Below are 20,124 nucleotides of genomic sequence, written 5' to 3' on the forward strand. Positions count from 1 at the left end.
ATTGTGGGTGCACTTTATTATCCAGTTAATATAATCTGCAGACTGTAAATATTGGGGTTCACTGTATATACTGTCACATGCTAATATATGGTACCAGCCGCATTTGAAGTGCTGTTTGTGTGTATTTATTGTACTATTACCTCCGAGAATCGAACCTGTCTTCTGATTTAATCTAGTCATAACATAACCTGCGCACTGGTTACACCTGCAAATACAGAAGCAGCCATTTAACAGAGTGGAGAAAGTCCAGATTTATAGATTTAAGTCTCGCGTTCATCACATGAAACGTAACTTAACAGAGTCATAAACTGCTCTATAGATAAAAAGGGCGTGACACACTCGTGTGCTTGGGTCTCCTTGACATGCTTTTCTATCTTTGTGCTATTCACATAATTTATTTCTGTATTTCACTTACTGTCAATATCTGAATGTAAATTAATCATATGCACTTATAATTCTTCATGTGATGGAGTCATCAATGAATGTAGTTTGTTATGGAAAGTCAACTGAATATTTATGTGACTTGATTTTGATTTGCACCATAAAGGCGCCGCCTTCCTTGATGGCAGCCACGGTATTTCAGCGCAGCACTTCGCCGTGTGATAATATACAGTATATTTGTGTTTTATGTTCAATGTCTAAATGTTGTTTAAATGTTGTTTTAATTGTGTGTTTTTCAGCTGTTGTCACCAAGTTAAATTCCTGTGTACTGTGAACATTTGGAGAATAAAAGTGATCCTGATTCTGATCTGAATAAAAAATAAAGCAGTAAAACTTTGGTGACAAACAAACAAACAAATATCCAGATGTGTCACACACTGTGGAGACGCTCAGATGTTCACAGAGCGACTTCAACATGAGGGCAAAGACAAATACTTTCTCAAATGATTCATTCTGACATGGAGATTCACACTAATCAGCATCATGAATGTAAATTTCTCTCTTACTGTGTGTGTGAAGGTTCAGGTTCATTCCTGAAGTTTAGAGGAAGCTCTCTGGACCGGTCACTCTTCATAGACCAACAGCTGGGGACTGGAGACTCTGCTCCGTCCTCGTCTTCCTCCAGACCACTCATCTTCTGGACTTCAGTCAGTCTGAGAGGGAAACCAGTAACACTGACTGTGAGATCACACACACACACACGCGCGCACACACACACACACACACACTATACTGTATAATAAAGTAAATACTATAAAACCCTGGTCAGTGTTCTTGGGTTAGTTGTAGGTTCATTGTGAATATTCAACGTCGTGTCGCAGACGAATCAAACGGTTGATTCTGACGGAGAGAACCGGAAGTACCACCTCATGTTATTTCCTCTTTTCTCAGTGTCTTTGTTTGGACAAAAGTTCATTCTGACTCTTCTTCCCGCCACAGAGAGAAAACTGACTCTGACACTTTGACAGTAAAATAAGAGTAATGTTGTTTTACCACTCACCTGCCTCAGACTTCAGCTTCCCTCCTTCTGCTCCGGCGATTCAAAATGGAGTCTGAACTAACTTTCAGTTTCACTTTTACCCGCCGAGTCTTACTGGAAATCACGTGTCTGTGTGTGTGTGTGTGTGTGTGTGTGTGTGTGTGCGTGTGTGTACGTGCGCGTGCATATTGTTCACCAGTAAGAAAAACAAAATAAGGTGCGATGTTTCACAAAGAACAAGGACATACACGTCCGTCATTGATTTGGAAATGAAAGACATGAGAAACATGTTAACCAGCTTATTTATTTTAAAAAAGAATATTTTTTTCGTCCACCTGTTGGGAAGAGTCCTCGAGGACTGTGGAAACACCCACAGAGCAGCAGGAACTATTGTTGAAGGACTTCCTGGGTTTTGAAGTGTTTTTATTTTATTTTATATATTTTAATTGTAAATACATTATTGTATGAATAAATGATGAGTTTTTCAAACGTATCAGGGATTTACTCTTCAGAAAAACTGATGCTCAGCTCAGCGACCCCGGTGTGATGATAATAAATAACACGTAGTAAACTGGGCAAAACCTCTTGCCTTTTACTTTGAAAAGCGGGCACCGGAAGCGTCGCCGCGGTTGTTGTAGCTTGAAGCTAACAGGTGGGGAACATGTCGGCTTGTGTCAGAGCATTGAAAAGCCGTTTGTCGGCTCTTTGTCCGGCTGGTTTCACTTCACTGCTCCGGAGGAATCATCCGGTGAGATTTCCCGCCGGAGGACGGCGGATGTCTCACACACAGACAGGTACCGAGCCGGAGCTGAGGTTAGCTAGCTAATGTTAGCACCCCCGTTAGCCTGCTACCTGCTAGCTGCTCACACGATGAACCGCTGCAGGTACCGTCAGTGAAAACACACCTGGCCTCGTTCGGACTTGGTCCAAAGCGTCACTATGGAGACAAGACACAGGTTTCTGACTTCACCTGTCCGCACGAACTTTAATGAGCCGCCTGGGTCAAAGTCTGAACCAGGTGTGTCAAGTTACAGGGAATGTGACGGTTCAGCTCACAGCTGTGAAAAATAAAAGATTAATGATTAAACAAACCGCTTCATATAATCAGTGTGTCTGTGTCTCCACGTTGTTACTGACGGTTTATTATACAGACTTTAAAATTAGTCCTTATTCAAATGTTAATGCATGTCAGCTTTTATTGTGAAAAATATTACATAGTGACACTTAAATCTCTGTGAATAATAACTTTTAATTAGCAGCTACTAAGAGAATCAACACCTCAAAGACAGTTTGGTGGAATGTAATAACAATAATTGATTATTATTGATGGATATGACCTTATTTATGAGAATGAATCTAGTCGCCATCTTTGTACCTTTCACTGCTCACTGAAGGTGAGGTTTGTTGTGGTCAGGGTTAAAAGGATGATGTGAAAAAACAAGTCAGTAGGCTGGAGAATGTGCTAAAAAGGGATATTTATAAAAAAAAAAAATAAGGGAAAATGAACCTGGGAAATAAAGAATAAAATAAAAATCCACCGGCCCAAAGCACCTGCTCAGGTAAGTATGGCATGATGCAAACCGGTTTTCCTCTCCCTGACTGAAATAATTGATATAACACAAAACAGTGATAATGTGGGGAACAGGGTCTAGTGAAAAGGGAATGGAGCAGCCTTTTCACAGTTTGTATTATCCCACAGTTGCAGATCTGCTCTGATTAGTTGATTCATTAATTAGTTGATTGACAGAAAAATAACTGGCAGCTATTTTGATGATTTAAAAATGCCAAACATTCCTCAGTTTATCTTTTTTTAGGATTTTTTGCTAATTTTAGTCTGAAGTCATTTTAAATTCAGTCTTTTTTTTGGCTTTTGCTTCAATGAAAAACTGTGACTGTTTTCAGTTGTCTGGTATTTTATAGATAAAACAAGAATTTAAATTAATGGACAAAACTGAAATAAAAAGCTACAGGTTTGATGTGAAATTTCCCAACGGATGAACTCCACATATTCTAATGAGACCATGATTGTTGTGTGATTTCACTGTAAACAGATCAGAGTTGACTCATGTCTCACTGTGTGATTCACTGTCTACTTTTAAAACAGGAGAAGACCTTGGACCACTGGAGGGCGTCAGAGTGTTAGACTTGACGAGGTAACGTTCAGCCTCAGTCGTCTCTGCTGCAGCATCAGAGATAAAGTCTGGATCTGAACGTTTTTATATGTCTGCAGGGTTCTGGCTGGTCCCTTCGCCACCATGATCCTGGGAGATCTGGGAGCTGAGGTGATCAAGGTGGAGAGACCAGGTGAGTCTTTGTGCCTTTCTTCCCTCCTCACTTTATCCTGCGTCCTTCATAGTGCGTTTCTAGCTTGTGTTCTGCTGGACAGGTGCAGGTGATGACACCAGAGCCTGGGGTCCTCCGTTCGTCAGTTCAGAGAGCGCCTATTTCCTCAGCGTCAACAGGAACAAGAAAGTAAGTCAGGACACTTTGAAGCAGCTGGAGAAAGTCTGTTCAACACACACTCACAGTAACTGTCGTAAAGTCTTGTTGTTATGCTGTAAATACGCCGTTGCAGAACCACACAGGTGGATTTCTTACGTTCAGCTCTACGCAGCTTCATCACGTGAGTCAGAGTGAAGATGCTCCTGGTCAAATGTGACTCCAATACAAGTGAAAGTTGTTCCATCAAAAAGTACTGGAGTATTTGATTTTAAAAATACTGAAGTATTCAAAAGTACATTTTATTATGTCAGCACATTGTTGTATTGTTCCACAGCACTTAATAATAATAAGAATAAAAAGCTTGTAGAATGATACAGAGCCGATAGAAACGGTCATAAAAACACAATTGATAAAACAAAAGGAGCCATTGTTGTTTTTCGTATTACTTTTTTTTTGTGTGAGTGATGAAGTTTTGTCGAGGTAAACACATCTCTCTTTATTTTTAAAGTCTTTTTTTATTTCTAAAATGTGGAACATGCACGTAAGATAACGCCATGGTTCTCCGGTGAAGAATCTTTGGTTTTTCTCCTGTGGTGAACACAGAGTATTATTCTATCACATTTTTCAAAATAAAAGATCGACTAAAAGCGCTGTTTCAAAGTAAGGGTCCTTCATAGAAATGCAGTGGAGTCAAAAGTACAATATTTGTCTTTAAGTGTAGTGGAGTAAAAGCCAGAAGTTTCCAAAAAGAATAATTAACTGCAGTACAGATACACAAGAAATATAGTATAGTACTAGTTCAGTACAGTACTGAAGTAAATGTACAGTAAAACCACCACTGCTCGTATCACTGTCTCTTCTACACACAGTCATGTTGTGAGAGTTTGGTTTTAAAGTTCAGAAACTTTCATTCATCGTTTCATTTGATCCAAACCAGTTGTGTTTTGGTTCTGGCCCGGCTCATGTTCACACTCGCCTTTTTAAGAAGTGAATTTGAATGTCATCATGTCATCCTGCGTGGTTCTTTAACATCCCGTCAGTGAACGCAGCACCAGCCTTAACGATGAGCCTCTGTTTGATCCTCAGAGTGTCGCCGTGGACCTGAAGCATCCCAGAGGAGCGCAGATCATCCAGCAGGTACGACACGTCAGCAGCACCAAGATCTGCTTTGATATTTTCTGCACCAACACCAAAACATGTCTGATACTTGACTCTGAGAAATATAAAAGTCTTCTCAGCTGAAACTGGACAAATGATGATTAAAACCAGGATCTGTCAGATCAGCAGCACTATGGATCTGACCATGTGTGATGTCAACTTTCACTTTTCAATACGACACGTTTCAGTCAGAATTAAAGTGTTGAACTTGTATCAAACGTAACTTTAGTCTGATTTACAATCAATCATCAAAAATGTGTGTGTCTCAGCTTACAGGAGTGTGTGACGTGCTGGTAGAAAACTACCTGCCAGGGAAGCTACATCAGATGGGTTTAGGATACGAGCAGCTGAGCAGAGTGAACCCACGGCTCATCTACTGCTCCATATCAGGTACTGACAGACCGACTGACTGAAGCCTCTTTTCCACTGGTCAAAAACCCGCTAAGACCCTCTGACATCAGGCTTTCGTCGGCAATGGAAAAGTGAACAATCGGCTTTAACACTCAGGTCAATTTTCACTCCCTTTCCTGCTGTGACGTCTTTCAGACACTGTAAACACACCTGTCACCTGCCCAGCTGCTGTGAAACCAGAAACACAGCGGCTACGCAGCGCTCAGGGCTGAAAGAGTGAAGCAGTAGCTTCAGAATAAGTTTAAAAAACACACAATCGCTGATCGAAGCGTCTCACACGGAGGCTCTGACACCTTTACAGGAGCAACAACCTGAGGAGGAGACGTGACAGATCTGTGTTACCAGTTAGCACAGCGGCTAGCAGCTCACTCTCAGGTGATGACGTCGCTGCTTTTATTAGCAGGTTTAGCTGTTTATACCTGATAATGTTGGTGGAAGAAGAGTATGAGCCTGGCCTGTTTGAGTACAGCAGAGACTGTCGGGCAGATTATTACTGTGGCTCTACGTCGCACCATGAGGGGAAAGTTTACAGGCTGATCTGTTCTGAGAAGAATCTGCTGATATGAGCTTTAGAAAGTGAAGAGAGGCGTGTACGTCGGTGACCGTGAGTCTGATGTAAAGGTTCGCAGTCCTGGACGAGAAGCGCCGCCAGCTGTTGTTCATCTCATCTCGCTTCACCGACCCGTGTTGTCAGTCGTGCCTGAGGCTCGTTTAAAGGCCCATTACAGTTAACAGGCGGCGTCGCGCTCTCCTCAGCGGGAAGTGGCTCTGCTGGCACAACCGCTGCGGCAGCCGGATAATCTGGACCGGCTGCACGCAGTCGCACAGAAACAGGGGAAAGTGGTTTCATGGGAACGTTGCTGCGCTGGTTGACTAATGGGCAGCGGCTGGCAGAAACTGGCAGACGAGGAAGGCGGAGGCGGTGTCGGATTTATTAGTCGACTCAGCGTTTATCGATCATGAGCAGTTTCATCGATGTTAAACGTCAGTGTTGAATCAGCAGTGATTCATGTTCAGACGAGACCCGGTTCATCAGAGTCCTCATGACTGAGGCTGGATGTTTGAAATCACCGCCGAGCCGTCAGTGACCTATGTCCCATTGTGGTGCATTCAAGGACACTCAGTTTTAGTGTCTTTATTTATTTGATCGGAACAATGTAATTTAACATAGTTTCAAATCAAAGCATGAAACTAATGGTTTGAACAAAGAGTTTATATCTGTTCTAATTCTGTGGCTCAAGACGTAGGGCGGGTCGTCCCCTCATAAGAGGGTCGGAGGTTCGATCCCCGGCTCCTCCAGTCCACATGTCGAAGTGTACTTGGTCAAGATACTGAACCCCAATTTGCCTCCTGGTCGTTAAGACTAGAAGAGCACTATTTAAATGCAGCTGGGCTTTAACGTGTTTAATGTAATTAATAGGTAATTATAATTTCTTTTTTACAAAGCAGGCAGGTACACCCCGACTTCTTTTCTTTTTTTGTTGTAGGTATTTGGATTGTGTTTTGTTTCTCTATTTGATATTTTATGTATTAGGTATTTACGTTTTTTATATTTCATTTAATTTTCTTTTCCTTCCTGTTGGATGCCTAAAAATTAACTGGTCCTAAACTGTTTCCTTATCATCTATTTTAACTTGTCAGATTCATTATTTAGTCTCATTAAAGGCTTTAAGTGGATCATGAAGTAATACAATAAAAAAAAAAATATATTTGTTTAAAAGTATAATGTAATTAATCAATTAAAACAGAACAGAACGGACAACACAACTGATAATATCCTACAATTAGCTAGAAATATACAGAAACAACAACAGCACAACAAGTTAAACAAAGACAATTAACGAAACAATTACATTAATTAACAATGATCTAGAATGGGTACAGCTCTGGTTTGCTTTTAGCCAACACTTAACCTTTGTTGTAAAGGGGTTTATTATCTCAGGAGTCTGAGAGCAACTATCTGAGTGTTGCCCGTCCAGTGCTGGTGATTTAGGGTCCAGTCTCCACGTTCTTCAGTGTGCAGTTCCCAGACTGAGCCACTAGATGTCGCAGACAGACCGTCTGAAGGCTTCCTCTCTGCAGCAGATTAACCCACTTATCCAGCTTCACACTGTTTCATGTTGGAGTCACTGTTTTCTACACTGTGAGGCCTCTGTGATCTGTGGTGAAGTGTACTTTGTGTTTTTATGGGGTTTGTAGTTTTGTAGAAAACTTCCTCATTTCCTCCAGAATCTGCAAACGTCTCTGTTTTTTTTTCCCGACCTTGTTTCAGCTCAGTTTGTCGGTGTGAAAGATGATGAACCAACACAGATCAATAAAATAACTGGGTCAGCAGAGGGACTTGACTGATGGTTCTGGACCAGAAGAAAACCACGTCGGGACCAGTATTTAGTGGTCAAACTTTTTCACATCAAGGACCCTAAACCGTCAGACCACAGACCCCCGTTAAGCTTTCGCCCATCAACATCATCTCTGCTTTTACTGTTTGAAACATATATGACCGAAACATTCACACACTCTGTGTCACGTCACGGATGGACTTATAGTGGAGACACGTGATTCCCCTTTTTGCTGTGGACCCCCAGGACCCGCCTCAAGGACCCCACTTTGAGAACCTCTGCTTTAGTGCTCGGTTCAATGAAGTTTTATTCAAGACCATTTATGAAAACAAAATCAGACTCGAATTGTTCCCGTGTGAGTTTATGAAAAATAATGGAACCAGTAAAATCCCTCAGAAACAAAAGTAAATGAAAATGTATAAAGTTTAAATTGATTATTGCGGAATAATAAAAATGTAATTTTAGATCAATAATCATTTTTATTTTAAAGCATTTAAACTCTGTATGTTCAGTCTTTAATCACCTTTTCTTTTCTCTGTTTACCTTTCTCTCTGTTCTGTCTTTACTCTTCCTCCTCGGTGTCTTCACTGTTCTCTCTCTCCTGCAGCTTTATCACTCCCACATTTTTGTCCTCCCCTCCTCCTCCTCCCATCCTTTAGGAAGAAAGAAAAAACTACATTACCCAGGAGGCCTCATTAAGCTGCAGCAGCTGGATGCAGTGGGCAGATTTACAGCCTGGTTTCATCCTGAGCAGGACGCTTCGTAGATTCATGTCCTGATCCCCCAAAACTGTAATGAAAGAAGAAAAAAAAAGCTTGTTTCTACAGCCGAAAGTTTGTTAATGGACCAGAACCTGGTGAAGGTTCTGTGTTGGTCTCAGTTACAGCAGGTCGGTCAGAGCCTTAAGATCACTTCCCACCGGGAACAGACGTCACTTACTGTGTCAAATGTTTGGATATAAGTAACATGAAGGGTCTGACATCTGATGACTGCCGCTCCAACACTGATTGTGGATGTCAGTGAACTACATCCAACCAAGTCCCTCATGAAGAGCAGAGCAGATGTGAGCAGCTAAAGATAACCACCACATGCAGGTAGAGTCAGTGTCAGCCTCTGTTTAGGCTCAGCGCTAATAACACCTGCCTCTTTCTACCTGTCTGTGTTTGTTGGAGCTGAAGGAAAGACAGGTGATGTTCCACCTGTTGATCCTCCACCTCCTGTGTTTTATATCTCTGCAGCCAACTGTCCTCCGCGCTCAGAGCTGTGCACGTTCGTCCGGTCGGTGGGCTGGTTATCATTTCAAAAGCGTTTATGGGAATGGTTTTTTTGTTGATATGAAGTGACCACAGTCTGGACTCTTTAGGAAATCAATCTGGTTGTTTAGTCAGAGCGGCAGACTCAACAAGCAGCTGGAATGTGGTTTTCCTGGAAGAGGAGACGCTGAAAGGCCGACGGTTTGATTCCCCGCTGTGTTTCCTCTCCGGTCAGAGAGAAACCAGCCCACTGGCACAGAGGCAATAACCTGTGTGTGTGTGTGTGTGTGTGTGTGTGTGTGTGTGCGTGTGTGTGTGTGTGTGTGTGTGTGTAGGTTATGGACAGACCGGTCCTCAGTCTCAGAGTCCTGGCTATGACTCCATCGCCTCGGCTGTGTCGGGGATGATGCACATCACTGGGCCTGAGGTCAGACTCCATCCTCCTCTTCTTTTTTGTTTTTAATCTGTTTACTACGGTGGCTCCCGAAGGACAAAAAGAGCAAAAGCACAAACGTTAATGGAAACAGAAACTAAACCCTGAAATGCAACAAATACAAAAACGCAGATGATGTAGAGAAAACATGCGTAACAAGAATGAATACACCTGACGTCCTCCGGGACACCATCATCCGTGACATGTACACAACTTCCTGTTGACAGTCCCACCAGCAGTGTGTTGCGTTTTATGGATGCAAATGATGATGATGCAAAATAAGGATGATTAGTAAGCATCAGAAATCTGACTGTGCCTCTCACTATTGAAAGTCCGTTATTAAAGGAGGAGTAAATGTGTGTAGTTACCAGATGTGTACTTAATAAACCATAACGCAGAGTTGTCTGTTGGCAGGACGGCGAGCCGGTGCGTCCAGGTGTCGCTATGACAGACCTGGCGACGGGGCTGTACGCACACGGAGCTGTCATGGCCGCCCTGCTGCAGCGACACAAGACGGGGAGAGGGGTTCACATCGACTGCAACCTGCTGTCCTCACAGGTAACAGCTGACCGTGTGTGTGTGTGTGTGTGTGTGTGTGTGTGTGTGTGTGTGTGTGTGTGTGTGTGTGTGGTGTGTGTGTGTGTGTGTGTGTGTGTGTGTGTGTGTCCTGAGCCTTTAACAAGTTGGGGTTATTTTTTCTAAGTTTATTTTTGGAAAATTAATAAATAATAAATAAATAGAAAATCTTTTCTGGACAAAAGGAGATTCAGTATCTTTACGGTTTCTTTCTTCTTCTCTGCACATGGTGTTGCAGTGCATTGTGGGATTTCTACCTCGTCTTAATGATCCGACAAACCTTAACAGGAAGTCTACAGCGCTACCTCACTGATGCAGAAGTTCCACTTTGTATTTAACATGTCACCTAAATAGGAAATATTTTTATTGCTGGTTTACAGTGTTGTGTTCAGGTTCGGCTGGTAAATCACACTGCTGACGCTGCCTGTCTGATCGATGGGGTGTTTATAAGCAGAAGTGTCTCCTGTTTTACTGACTGTGTGTCTGAACCTGAACTAATAACGAGTCATAAAAACTTGCAGGTATTTAAACAAGCTGTTGATTTATCCTGAAAAGTCTGAACAGTTTAAACAAAGTGATCAATATTTCTCTGAGTGTTTCACTGTTTAAACAAATCAAACGATACGTTATCCTAAAGCCGCCCGGGACTCGGAGACGGATGGGATCGCATGTCGCTCTGGACTCTGAAGTATTCAAGACACCCAGGGTGCGTTTGATTTGTGGTGTCAGGACGAGCTGCCTGCGTGACAGTGTTGCTTTTAAAAGCGTGTTTTATGTTTCATATATTGTCATTTTTCAGCTGTTTCGCTGGGAAAGATGCTGCGACGCGACTCACTTCAGCTCATTTCAAAACTTTATGTTCCTCCGGAGAGAAATTCAGTTTACAGATGGAGTTTACAATAAAAACAAAGAGAAATCCTTTTCCTGCTGAAAACGTGAGGCAAGGAAAGGTTTCTGAGGAAGAGCGTTCACTGTGACTGTAACAGGAGCTGAAGATGTTTTTCCTCTTCAGAAGAAGAAACAGAAAGCTCCTTGATCTTACTCTTTTTCCACCTCGTCCTCCTCCTCGTTCTGACAGTGATACCTGGAAGATGTGTAAATCTGCTCCGTGTGTTTTCCACATCGTCTTTTTCTCTCCTACTTCACTTCCCGCCCGCTGGCCGAGGAAATTATTGAGTCCCTCGATGATTCGACGTTAAAGTGTGAATTTCCCACATAGATGCCCTTTATGTGGCTTCATAAATGTACCTAATGATCATATTGTTACAGTGAAATTACAGGAAATGATAGATTGATTGATAAAGATGGATTAAGAAAAATAGATCGGTAGGTTAGGATAGATGGAGAGAAACTGATGGATTAGGGTAGACATATATAAAGAGATGAATTGGAATAAATAAACAGTTTATGATAGATACAGATAAATGGATGGATTAGAGTAGACAGGTAAACAGATACATGGGCATAGAGATAAACTGATAGATTGATCAAACTCAACCGGACAAATCAAAAGTGAAATTCAGTGATTGGTTTTCGAGGCAGCGAGGTCTCGATCTCTGCGGTCGACTCCCACGGTTGCTACACATAAAATACCCACAATCCACCTCTCCCCCCTCCTCCCTCCCCATATCCCATGGTGCATTCCTGTATGAAGTGCTGCGACCACAGGCACGCCGACCGCAGAGCGGTTCGACCAGGAACAATGAGAGCACACAGCCGCCGTGGATCTGAATCCATGTGGACGGGTTTAAGTGAGTTTGGTTTGCTTGTCAGGGGAAATTTAATCATTACAAACCAATCACAGTTCACAGCCGTACCTCTACGAGCTGCCTGCAGGTCCTGAAAACGCTTTCAACTTCAGGAGAAGCTCCACACCAGAGGCTGAAAAGTCATAAGTCTGAAGTTCAGCTCGAGACGTCTCTAAATCGCTGCGGTTTGTAGAGGAAATGGCTCAGTTGTGCAGAAGAAAAGCAACTTTTAGAAGATACGCACTTCAGCGGACTCGTCCCCAGGGGAAGTTTCCCTGAGCATCTGTTGCTCCAAAAAGAAGGTAGTCCTCGTCCATGAGGACGTAGGGTTCGTTCAAAGCAGAACATAAATCGCTAACACTTTTTCAGGTCTGGTATTTTCCTCAGTTTTCCTAAAACTTTGCTGGTATTTATCTGTAAATGATTAGATATTTCCAAGGAAGGCCTCTGAAGTTAGGGTTAGGGTTAGAAAGAGTTACTGAAGAAATCGTTTTAGAAATTATTCACAAAGCTTTATAGTTTCCTTGAAAGAAGCAAAACGTCTGCGGTGTCGATCAGATAGAAAACGTTCCACTCAGTCTTTATGTTACAGCTGTGGTCTGGCGTCCACATCAGCTGATTGGAAGTGTGACTCAACATCTGTTGAAACAGAATGCGGCACAATAATCGCTTTATCTCGATTATCTTGTTTTTCTGATTAATCGCCCAGCCGCCGTTTCCACTTCACTGCTGCTGGGTCATGGGTAAATAGGAAACTCGAGGGCGAGGGTTATTACAGGGTTATTACAGGGTTATTACAGGGTTATTACAGGGTTATTAAAAGGTTATTAAAGGGTTTTTACAGGGTTTTTACAGGGATATTAAAGGGTTATTACAGGGTTATTACAGGGATATTAAAGGGTTATTACAGGGTTATTACAGGGTTATTAAAAGGTTATTACAGGGTTATTACAGGGTTATTAAAAGGTTATTACAGGATTATTAAAGGGTTATTAAAGAGTTATTGAAGGGTTATTGAAGGGTTGTTAAAGGGTTATTAAAGGGTTATTACAGGATTATTAAAGAGTTATTGAAGGGTTGTTAAAGGGTAATTACAGGGTTATTACAAGGTTATTAAAGGGTTACTACAGGGTTATTACAAGGTTATTAAAGGGTTACTACAGGGTTATTAAAGGGTTAGTACAGGGTTATTAAAAGGCTGTTACAGAGTTATTAAAGCGTTATTACAGGGTTATTAAAGAGTTATTGAAGGGTTGTTAAAGGGTTATTACAGAGTTATTAAAGCGTTATTAAAGAGTTATTGAAGAGATATTGAAAGGGTTGTTAAAGGGTTATTACAGGGTTATTAAATGGTTATTATAGGGTTATTAAACACTGAACAACATTTCTACCATTTGTAGCTGCCAATATGTAAAAGTCTCCCTTCGCTGCTCTGAGCGTCTTTATTCCTCCTCGTGACGTGGACACACCACCGCTCAGTTTGTGGACGCTACTTCCTCTCGCCACGTGAACAACTTGTTACAGATTTTCCCTCCGATTCTCTTAGTGTCATGTTGGACTGGAAACTGAACCAGCTGATTCAAAGCTGATGTCTGCCACTGATGGCTGATGCTCGGCTTAATACGACAGCGGTGTCTTTGTGATGGCGACTCAAAGTCAGAATTCTGTCACATGTGGCGACACTGTCCTTCGGTCGGCCCGGCGTCTCTCAGCATCAGCTGGATGTATCCTGTACAGCCTGTAGTTAGAGGGAGAGAGCAGGTCCTGCTGTGGGTTTGACAGTATAAACCCAGAATAATATGAGCTTCTAAACAGAGCAGTGACCGACGGCACCACCCATCAGAGTGTCAGTCTGTCTCTGCTCCGTCATGTCAACATCCTTTAAAGCGTTTCGACCACCTCTGATCTTCTGCCTCTCTTCTCTTGTTCCCCTTCTAATCATGCATTTCCTCTTCTTCATCCTCCTCTGCCTCCGCTCTCTCCCGCTCTCTGCCGTCACCACGGGCTCAGCAAATGTCAACAATGAGCACAAATACCACATTAAAGGAACTTCCTGGGCCGCAAAAGCATTAGAAAACAACAGAGTGACGAAGGACAAAATCTTCACCAGTAAAACTGAAAAACGGTTGGATGGAGGTTAGAGGAGCGTTGGCGTCAGACTACATCACATTAATACATCACCAAGCTGCTGGAGGCAAAAGAACTATGTATGTGTGAAGCACGGTTCTGCCACAGAGCTGTGGATCGACTCGGAACAAGACTCGAGGCCGATTCGTTCGCCATTCGCGGCGTTTCAGCTGCTTGTAAATTCAGCGGTGCCGCGGGGCTGAAGGTGAGCCGCTGGCTGTTCTCCGGTGGCTTTGCGGCGGCAGCGTCGGGAGGAAAGAGAGCAGGGATGTGGTTTTTTAGTTCTTTCAGGAGGGAGCGACGAGTGAGCGCCGACCTCCAACAGCAGCGGCGAGGAGCGAGACCGATGACAGCTCAGATTTAACACCAGTCCACCTCTCTCTCCCTCAGGTTTCCTGCCTCAGCCATATTGCTGCTAACTATCTGAACGCGGGGAAGGAGGCGAGGCGCTGGGGGACGGCCCACGAGAGCATCGTACCTTACCAGGTAACGCCCCAGACACTCGCTCGTCCCTCGTTCTGTCTCTTGGTCCTTTTTTTAAACAAACAAACAAACAAACACATTTGAAAAATGAGAATATTCTGTTTGAGAGTCGAGGGACATTTCGTGAAAGTCCTGAGAGCTGACGACGGAACGATGTCATGTTGGTGTGTCGCACAGTTTCCTGTATGGAAGTCACTTCCTGTTTTCTCTCCGTTGTCCCTCATTATCTCCTCATCAAACTGCACACACATTTATCTTTTATCTTTTATGTGTCAACATCAATTGTTTTTGTGTCACATTTTAATCTCAATCAACAAATTATATTTGTCTGAAATATTTCCTCAGTTCTTCTTTGAGTTTCCTGCTTTTGAAAATAAAATACAAAAGAATATGGAACTTAAATTCTCCTCGGTCCTCGCTCAGTTCTCCCGGATCACGTTTTTATTTTCATTACAAACAGAAGAGACTCGAGTGAAAATGCATTTCTCTGTTCCCTCAGCTTCTCTGCGGTGTCGTTAAAGCGTGAATCATTTACTCTCTGCTGCACGGCACAAAAATTCAAAGCACACAGGGGCGTCGGCTGGACACACTATTTCACAATAAGAGCGTGGAGATCAACACTGAAGATGTAGAGGGAAAACAAATCAAACCTGAAACACCGAGACATTTCAAATAAAATATGTATGAGACTTAAAGTGGCTGTAATGGTGGTTCCCCTCGGCCCTGCACAGCTTTATAGTGACTTCAGCTCTGGTTCACACTCTCCGCTCTCACAGCATCATCTTCACAGAAACATCTGTAATCAGCCTCTGTCCTCTACCTGCTGAGCACACTGACTCAGGCAGAGAGCAGCTGGGGAACACGGTGCAGCATTTAGCAGCTACACAGCCAGATGTTTCCGTCAGCAGCTGGTGGAGACCAAACACAGAGCTGAAAGAGCGGGAACACTGGACTGAGATCCACCAAAAGGCCGTGTTGTACAGAACAACATCAACAACAACTTAAAAGGTTATGAAATGTCATTGGTATTTACCACTACTTTCTAAACCGTCAGTTGTCGCAGCTTTAAGGAATCTGTGCGTGTTGTCGACCAGGACGGGGATCCAAAGTGGAACCAGCGATCAGAACCAGCAAACAAGACGAATGAGGCCCTTCGTTCTTCTCCTCCCGTCCTTTGTTCCTTCCATATCTAATACATATTTAAGTCGGCGAACTCAGTTTAATAAAACGAACTCTATAATATTCAATAAACAATAAGAGGCTCTGAACATTCAGAGCCATGTTTTGTATCAGAGTGGATCCAACCTGGGTCTCCAGTCTGCTTCACATTACTGACTGAGCCTGAGGGAGGGGGATGTTACTGGGTTATTATGGAGGTTCATGACTCACATGTGGACATGCACATTAAACCATCACTCACACACACACACACACACACACACACACACACACACACACACACACACACACACACTCACACTCAGATAAACTGTCAGCTCCTCCTGATGTTTCGCTCCATCTGAACGTGGCGGCGGTGGCTCGATTGTTGTGGTCGTTGTCTCTCACCAGCCGGAGCTTTATTGTGCGACGCTCAGATCTAATCCTCGTGTGAACCGCCTTACCCACAATGCCGTGCTCCCTCCCTCCCCCCACCCTCCCTCGGGCGCCGGAGATGAAAGCGGAGCAGGCGGGTTTGCCGGAGATCATGACAGTTGAAACAACAGAATTATTGGTGTTTTGCGGTTGCGGCTTTGTGAGGAAGATATTAGAGCAGAAGAAATCATCCGACCCCGCCAACGCTTTTCAAGTTCACATCTGATTTCTGAGACGGGTCAATTCACGTGTCTCAGAAGTGAGACATCCACCGTGTCAAAGAAGACAAGCATGAGAGGATCGCTGCAGCCAGGGAGGAGGAAAGGTTACGGCCTCAGCGGACAAAATATTAATATAATATTTCAGATCTTTAAACCTGTGGAAACAAAAGTGCAGCTGTATTATGTCAACTTCATGGTTCAGTTCAAGCAAATAGAAAATAAACCAGTTTTTATTAAAGAAATGTTTGTGCGTTACATTATTTATCACTGACGTTGAGATAATGTCATGACTGAGATGTTGTGTATGGACCTCAGGACTGTAATCAACGTTTCTCTGCTTTACCACAATAGTGGAAAACAAACAGCTCTACGACCTCAAAGCCTTAAAGGAACTGACGGTTTTTAGAGCAAATATTAAAGGTCCATATTTTACACTTCAGCTGTTTTATCTGAAGTTTTGATATCCAGAAGATGAAGTATTTGTGATGTTAAAGCTCCATATTTTCTTCTTCTTCTGTGTTTTATTTGAAGTGTTGATCCATCAGAAGATATATTTGTGGTTCGTCTCAGTGTAGTTTTACATCTCCTCTCTCAGGCTTCTCTCTGCAGCTCTGGTAACAACAGGTCGGTGAGCCAATCAGAAGAGAGGAGGCTCTGAATAATGACAGGACTTTGGTTGTTGATGCTAAAAGCAGAGATTTTATTGTGAAAGTCCAGACTGGAAGTTGTGATTCGTATCTCTCCGCCCCTTCATTCAGATTGTTTGTCCACTCGCCGCTTCTCTTTACCCACAATCCTGCCTTCTGTTTACGAACCGTGTCACAACCAATGACTAAGCTTAGCTCGCACAGAGGATTGGTTTGGACAGCGCTGTTATTTATTTCTGAGCTGTTATATGCAAGTGTTGCCCTGGTACGTGTGGCGCTACGCCAAGCTTGGCGAAGGACCGCCTTCGCCAGCTACAGTTAGCAGGGACGGAACTTTTAAAATTAAATATCTAAATATAAAAACTTTTAATGAGGTGATCTGATTCATCTGAAAAGTAGATCACATGATCATCAGATGTTGGAAAGACTGAGACTGAACCAGACAGAAAATGTCAGATGAAGCTAAAACTTGTAGCTCAAACATGCTAACGCGCTTCAGATGGTGATACCTGAACATGGAGGAGGAGCTTCGGTTCTTTGACGGTTCTGTTGGAGGTCGGTGTGGTTTGGATTTGATCTGCAGCCAGCAGGGGACAGAAGTCGCCCCGCCGCGACCTGACCGCTCCGCCTGCCCTGTCTGAGGACCGTTTTGGGTTTTGTGGGCGAACGTCCCATCGTAGTCCCCCTGTGGACTGCGTTACCCACAAGTCCCTGAGGCTGGGGATGAAAGAGAGGCGGCGGTCAGAGCAGAGCGCTGAGTGCAGTGTGACTAAAGGGTTAGTGGTCTGAATACACACACACACGCACAGCAGTGGGATGTGGTTAGTGGTGTGTGTGTGTTGTGATGTAGAACAGCAGTTCTTGACCTCCTTTCATGTGGCGACGAGTTTTTATTACAAGCAATTGTGAGAGAGGAAGAGGAGGAGAAAGTAAAGGCAGAGGAAGAAGACGTTTAGGGAGGAAAAAGAAAGAGGATTTGAGGGAAGGAGGAAGAGAAGAAAACAGAAGAAGAACTGGTCCTCCACCATCTGGCCTTTTAAACAGGTTTCCTCAGGCGCGCGTCAGCTTATTAAACTTATTTTAAAACTCACGAGGGAGTCAGATGAACCTCGGCGCTCTCACCCCCAACCTTCTATTTCATTAGAGGAAATTTCATATCTACCTGCTGGGAAGGATCCACTTAATGAAAATGATTTTGAAAGTCAACGACATAAAGTCAGCGTCTCTGCTGCCTCTGAACCTCCTGACACAGCTTCGAAAAGCACGTCAAGATGATGGGATGGAGTTATCTTCATTAAACCACAGAAGAAGAAGAAGATGATGAGGTCAGAATGTTTTCTCTCGCAGTAGTTGAGGTGTTTGGTCTTGATCTGCTTCCAGAGGTTTGTGGTGTTTGATGTTCTTGTGTCTCCGTCTCTCGTTTCAGGGCTTCAAAACCAAAGACGGACACATTGTCGTAGCCGCCGGCAACGACAAACAGTTTGTCAGAGTCTGTCAGGTGGGTTGTGTCACCTGCGCAAACACACACATTGTTAATGTTACGCTTCAACGTTGTGATCAGTGTTTGACAAAGTCTTAATGTTGTTTTGAAGAAACAGCCAACACACACACACACACACACACACACACACACACACACACACACACACACACACACACACACACACACACACACACACACACACTCACAGGTACAGGCATCTATAAGAATCTAGTGTTACTAAGGTGTTTCTGTTGTTTGTGTGTTTGTGTGTTTGTGTGTTTGTGTGTTTGTGTGTTTGTGCAGGTGTTGGAGCTGCTGGAGCTCACAGAGGATCCAAACTATAAAACCAACAAGCTGAGAGTCCAAAACCGCAAACAACTGCTGCACACACTGTCACACAGGTACACACACACACACACACACACACACACACACTGTCACACAGGTACACACACACACACACACACACACACACACTGTCACACAGGTACACACACACACACAGACACACACACACACACTGTCATACAGGTACACACACACACACACACACACAGATTATCTGTGTTTGATCAAGTGATTGATTGATGGACGAATCACTGCAGCCCTACATACAGATGATATAGCTTATATTAAACAAGTGCTTCAACAAGCAATTGTATTAAAAGCATGAGTGTGTAAGTTAGAAATAGACACAAGTGATGATGATTATTTTGATAATATGTTATTTTTTTATTATTTACAACAAGTAACAATTAATTTCTAATCATTTCTGTCTGTCAGGTTTCTGCAGGGGAAGACAGCTGATTGGCTGAAGAGGTTCGAGGGCTCAGGTGTCCCTGTTGGACCAATCCACAGCATCCAGGAAGTGTTCTCTGACCCACAGGTAAGACACACACACACACACACACACACACACACGCACACGCACACACACACACACAGCTGTGTGTAAGTCCAGCCTAACAACACAAAGTGTGAGCGGTGCCATTTGCCATCGACTGTCTCCATGTGGTGATGAGCATCTGGTCCGGACTGTGAACTTGTTATAACTTGTTATTCACGCCGTTCTCCGGGCGTCTTCGTTGGTCCCCTTCGTGTGGTCACATGATCAGTTTAGGGCTTTCCGAGCATATGAAGATCACCTGAATGCATCGTGAAACAGACCAGAGTTCCACAGGTCGTTTCTGCTGCGTCTTCAGACACAGCTGTGGTCTCCTGGTTAAAGGATGGTGTGTGTGTGTGTGTGTGTGTGTGTGTGTGTGTGTGTGTGTGTGTGTGGTGTGTGTGTGTGTGTGTGTGTGTGTGTGCGTGTCATGGCTGCTCATCAGACTGTCCCTCCATATGGATTAAAAACACATTAGTCACTGATCACAGATTATATCAGCATGGTATAATAACCTCACCCACATTACACTGTGTGTGTGTGTGTGTGTGTGTGTGTGTGTGTGTGTGTGTGTGAATGAAACAAATGAAATAAATCACATAACGAGCCTCTTTCTTTTTTCTGTTTGTCTTCTTCTCTCTGTTTTTCTCTCTAAAATAAAAACAAACATGTTGATATATATATATATATATTCCTATATATTCATCCAATCAGAGGTGAGGATCAGTCAGCCCCTCCCCCTCATCCCGCCTCCTCCCACTCTGTCTCATTTGCTCACAGACTTCAGCTTTAGTTTAGACTCGTCGAGCGTCTTGTATCCAGATAAAATGCAGATGAGATTTAAGACGCCTTCGTTGAGTCACACGTCTCAGGGCCGACCCTGATCCAGTCCAGAGGGAGGAGG

General features: G+C 43.4%; 2 protein-coding genes across 16 annotated transcripts in view; one reads left to right on the forward strand and one right to left on the reverse strand.

Annotated features, from left to right (window-relative positions):
• Nucleotides 1-20,124, reverse strand: part of LOC130160996 (NACHT, LRR and PYD domains-containing protein 12-like) — a 347,054-nt gene that overhangs the window by 17,495 nt on the left and 309,435 nt on the right. For 5 of the 11 annotated variants that reach the window (XM_056363873.1, XM_056363877.1, XM_056363874.1 and 2 more), the window contains exon 1: nucleotides 948-1,094. The exons of 4 other annotated variants lie outside the window; for them this stretch is intronic. In XM_056363873.1, the coding sequence (XP_056219848.1) occupies nucleotides 948-1,075 (128 nt within the window). In that variant the 5' untranslated portion in view covers nucleotides 1,076-1,094. Of the gene's footprint in view, nucleotides 1-947; nucleotides 1,120-1,441; nucleotides 1,514-20,124 lie in introns of those variants that run through there. 2 more of the 11 variants (XM_056363871.1, XM_056363872.1) reach the window with 2 other exon arrangements.
• sugct (succinyl-CoA:glutarate-CoA transferase) overlaps nucleotides 1,789-20,124 on the forward strand; it is a 76,861-nt gene continuing 58,525 nt past the window's right edge. For 2 of the 5 annotated variants that reach the window (XM_056363923.1, XM_056363921.1), the window contains exons 1-12: nucleotides 1,791-2,214; nucleotides 3,525-3,573; nucleotides 3,651-3,724; nucleotides 3,807-3,892; nucleotides 4,949-4,999; nucleotides 5,290-5,410; nucleotides 9,359-9,450; nucleotides 9,871-10,014; nucleotides 14,298-14,393; nucleotides 18,278-18,349; nucleotides 18,638-18,735; nucleotides 19,118-19,220. In XM_056363923.1, the coding sequence (XP_056219898.1) occupies nucleotides 2,082-2,214; nucleotides 3,525-3,573; nucleotides 3,651-3,724; nucleotides 3,807-3,892; nucleotides 4,949-4,999; nucleotides 5,290-5,410; nucleotides 9,359-9,450; nucleotides 9,871-10,014; nucleotides 14,298-14,393; nucleotides 18,278-18,349; nucleotides 18,638-18,735; nucleotides 19,118-19,220 (1,119 nt within the window). In that variant the 5' untranslated portion in view covers nucleotides 1,791-2,081. Of the gene's footprint in view, nucleotides 2,215-3,524; nucleotides 3,574-3,650; nucleotides 3,725-3,806; nucleotides 3,893-4,948; nucleotides 5,000-5,289; nucleotides 5,411-9,358; nucleotides 9,451-9,870; nucleotides 10,015-14,297; nucleotides 14,394-18,277; nucleotides 18,350-18,637; nucleotides 18,736-19,117; nucleotides 19,221-20,124 lie in introns of all 5 variants that reach the window. The other 3 variants (XM_056363920.1, XM_056363919.1, XM_056363924.1) reach the window with 3 other exon arrangements.

The sequence above is a fragment of the Seriola aureovittata genome, chromosome 20, assembly GCF_021018895.1.
Source record: "Seriola aureovittata isolate HTS-2021-v1 ecotype China chromosome 20, ASM2101889v1, whole genome shotgun sequence".
NCBI classification, from domain to species: domain Eukaryota; kingdom Metazoa; phylum Chordata; class Actinopteri; order Carangiformes; family Carangidae; genus Seriola; species Seriola aureovittata.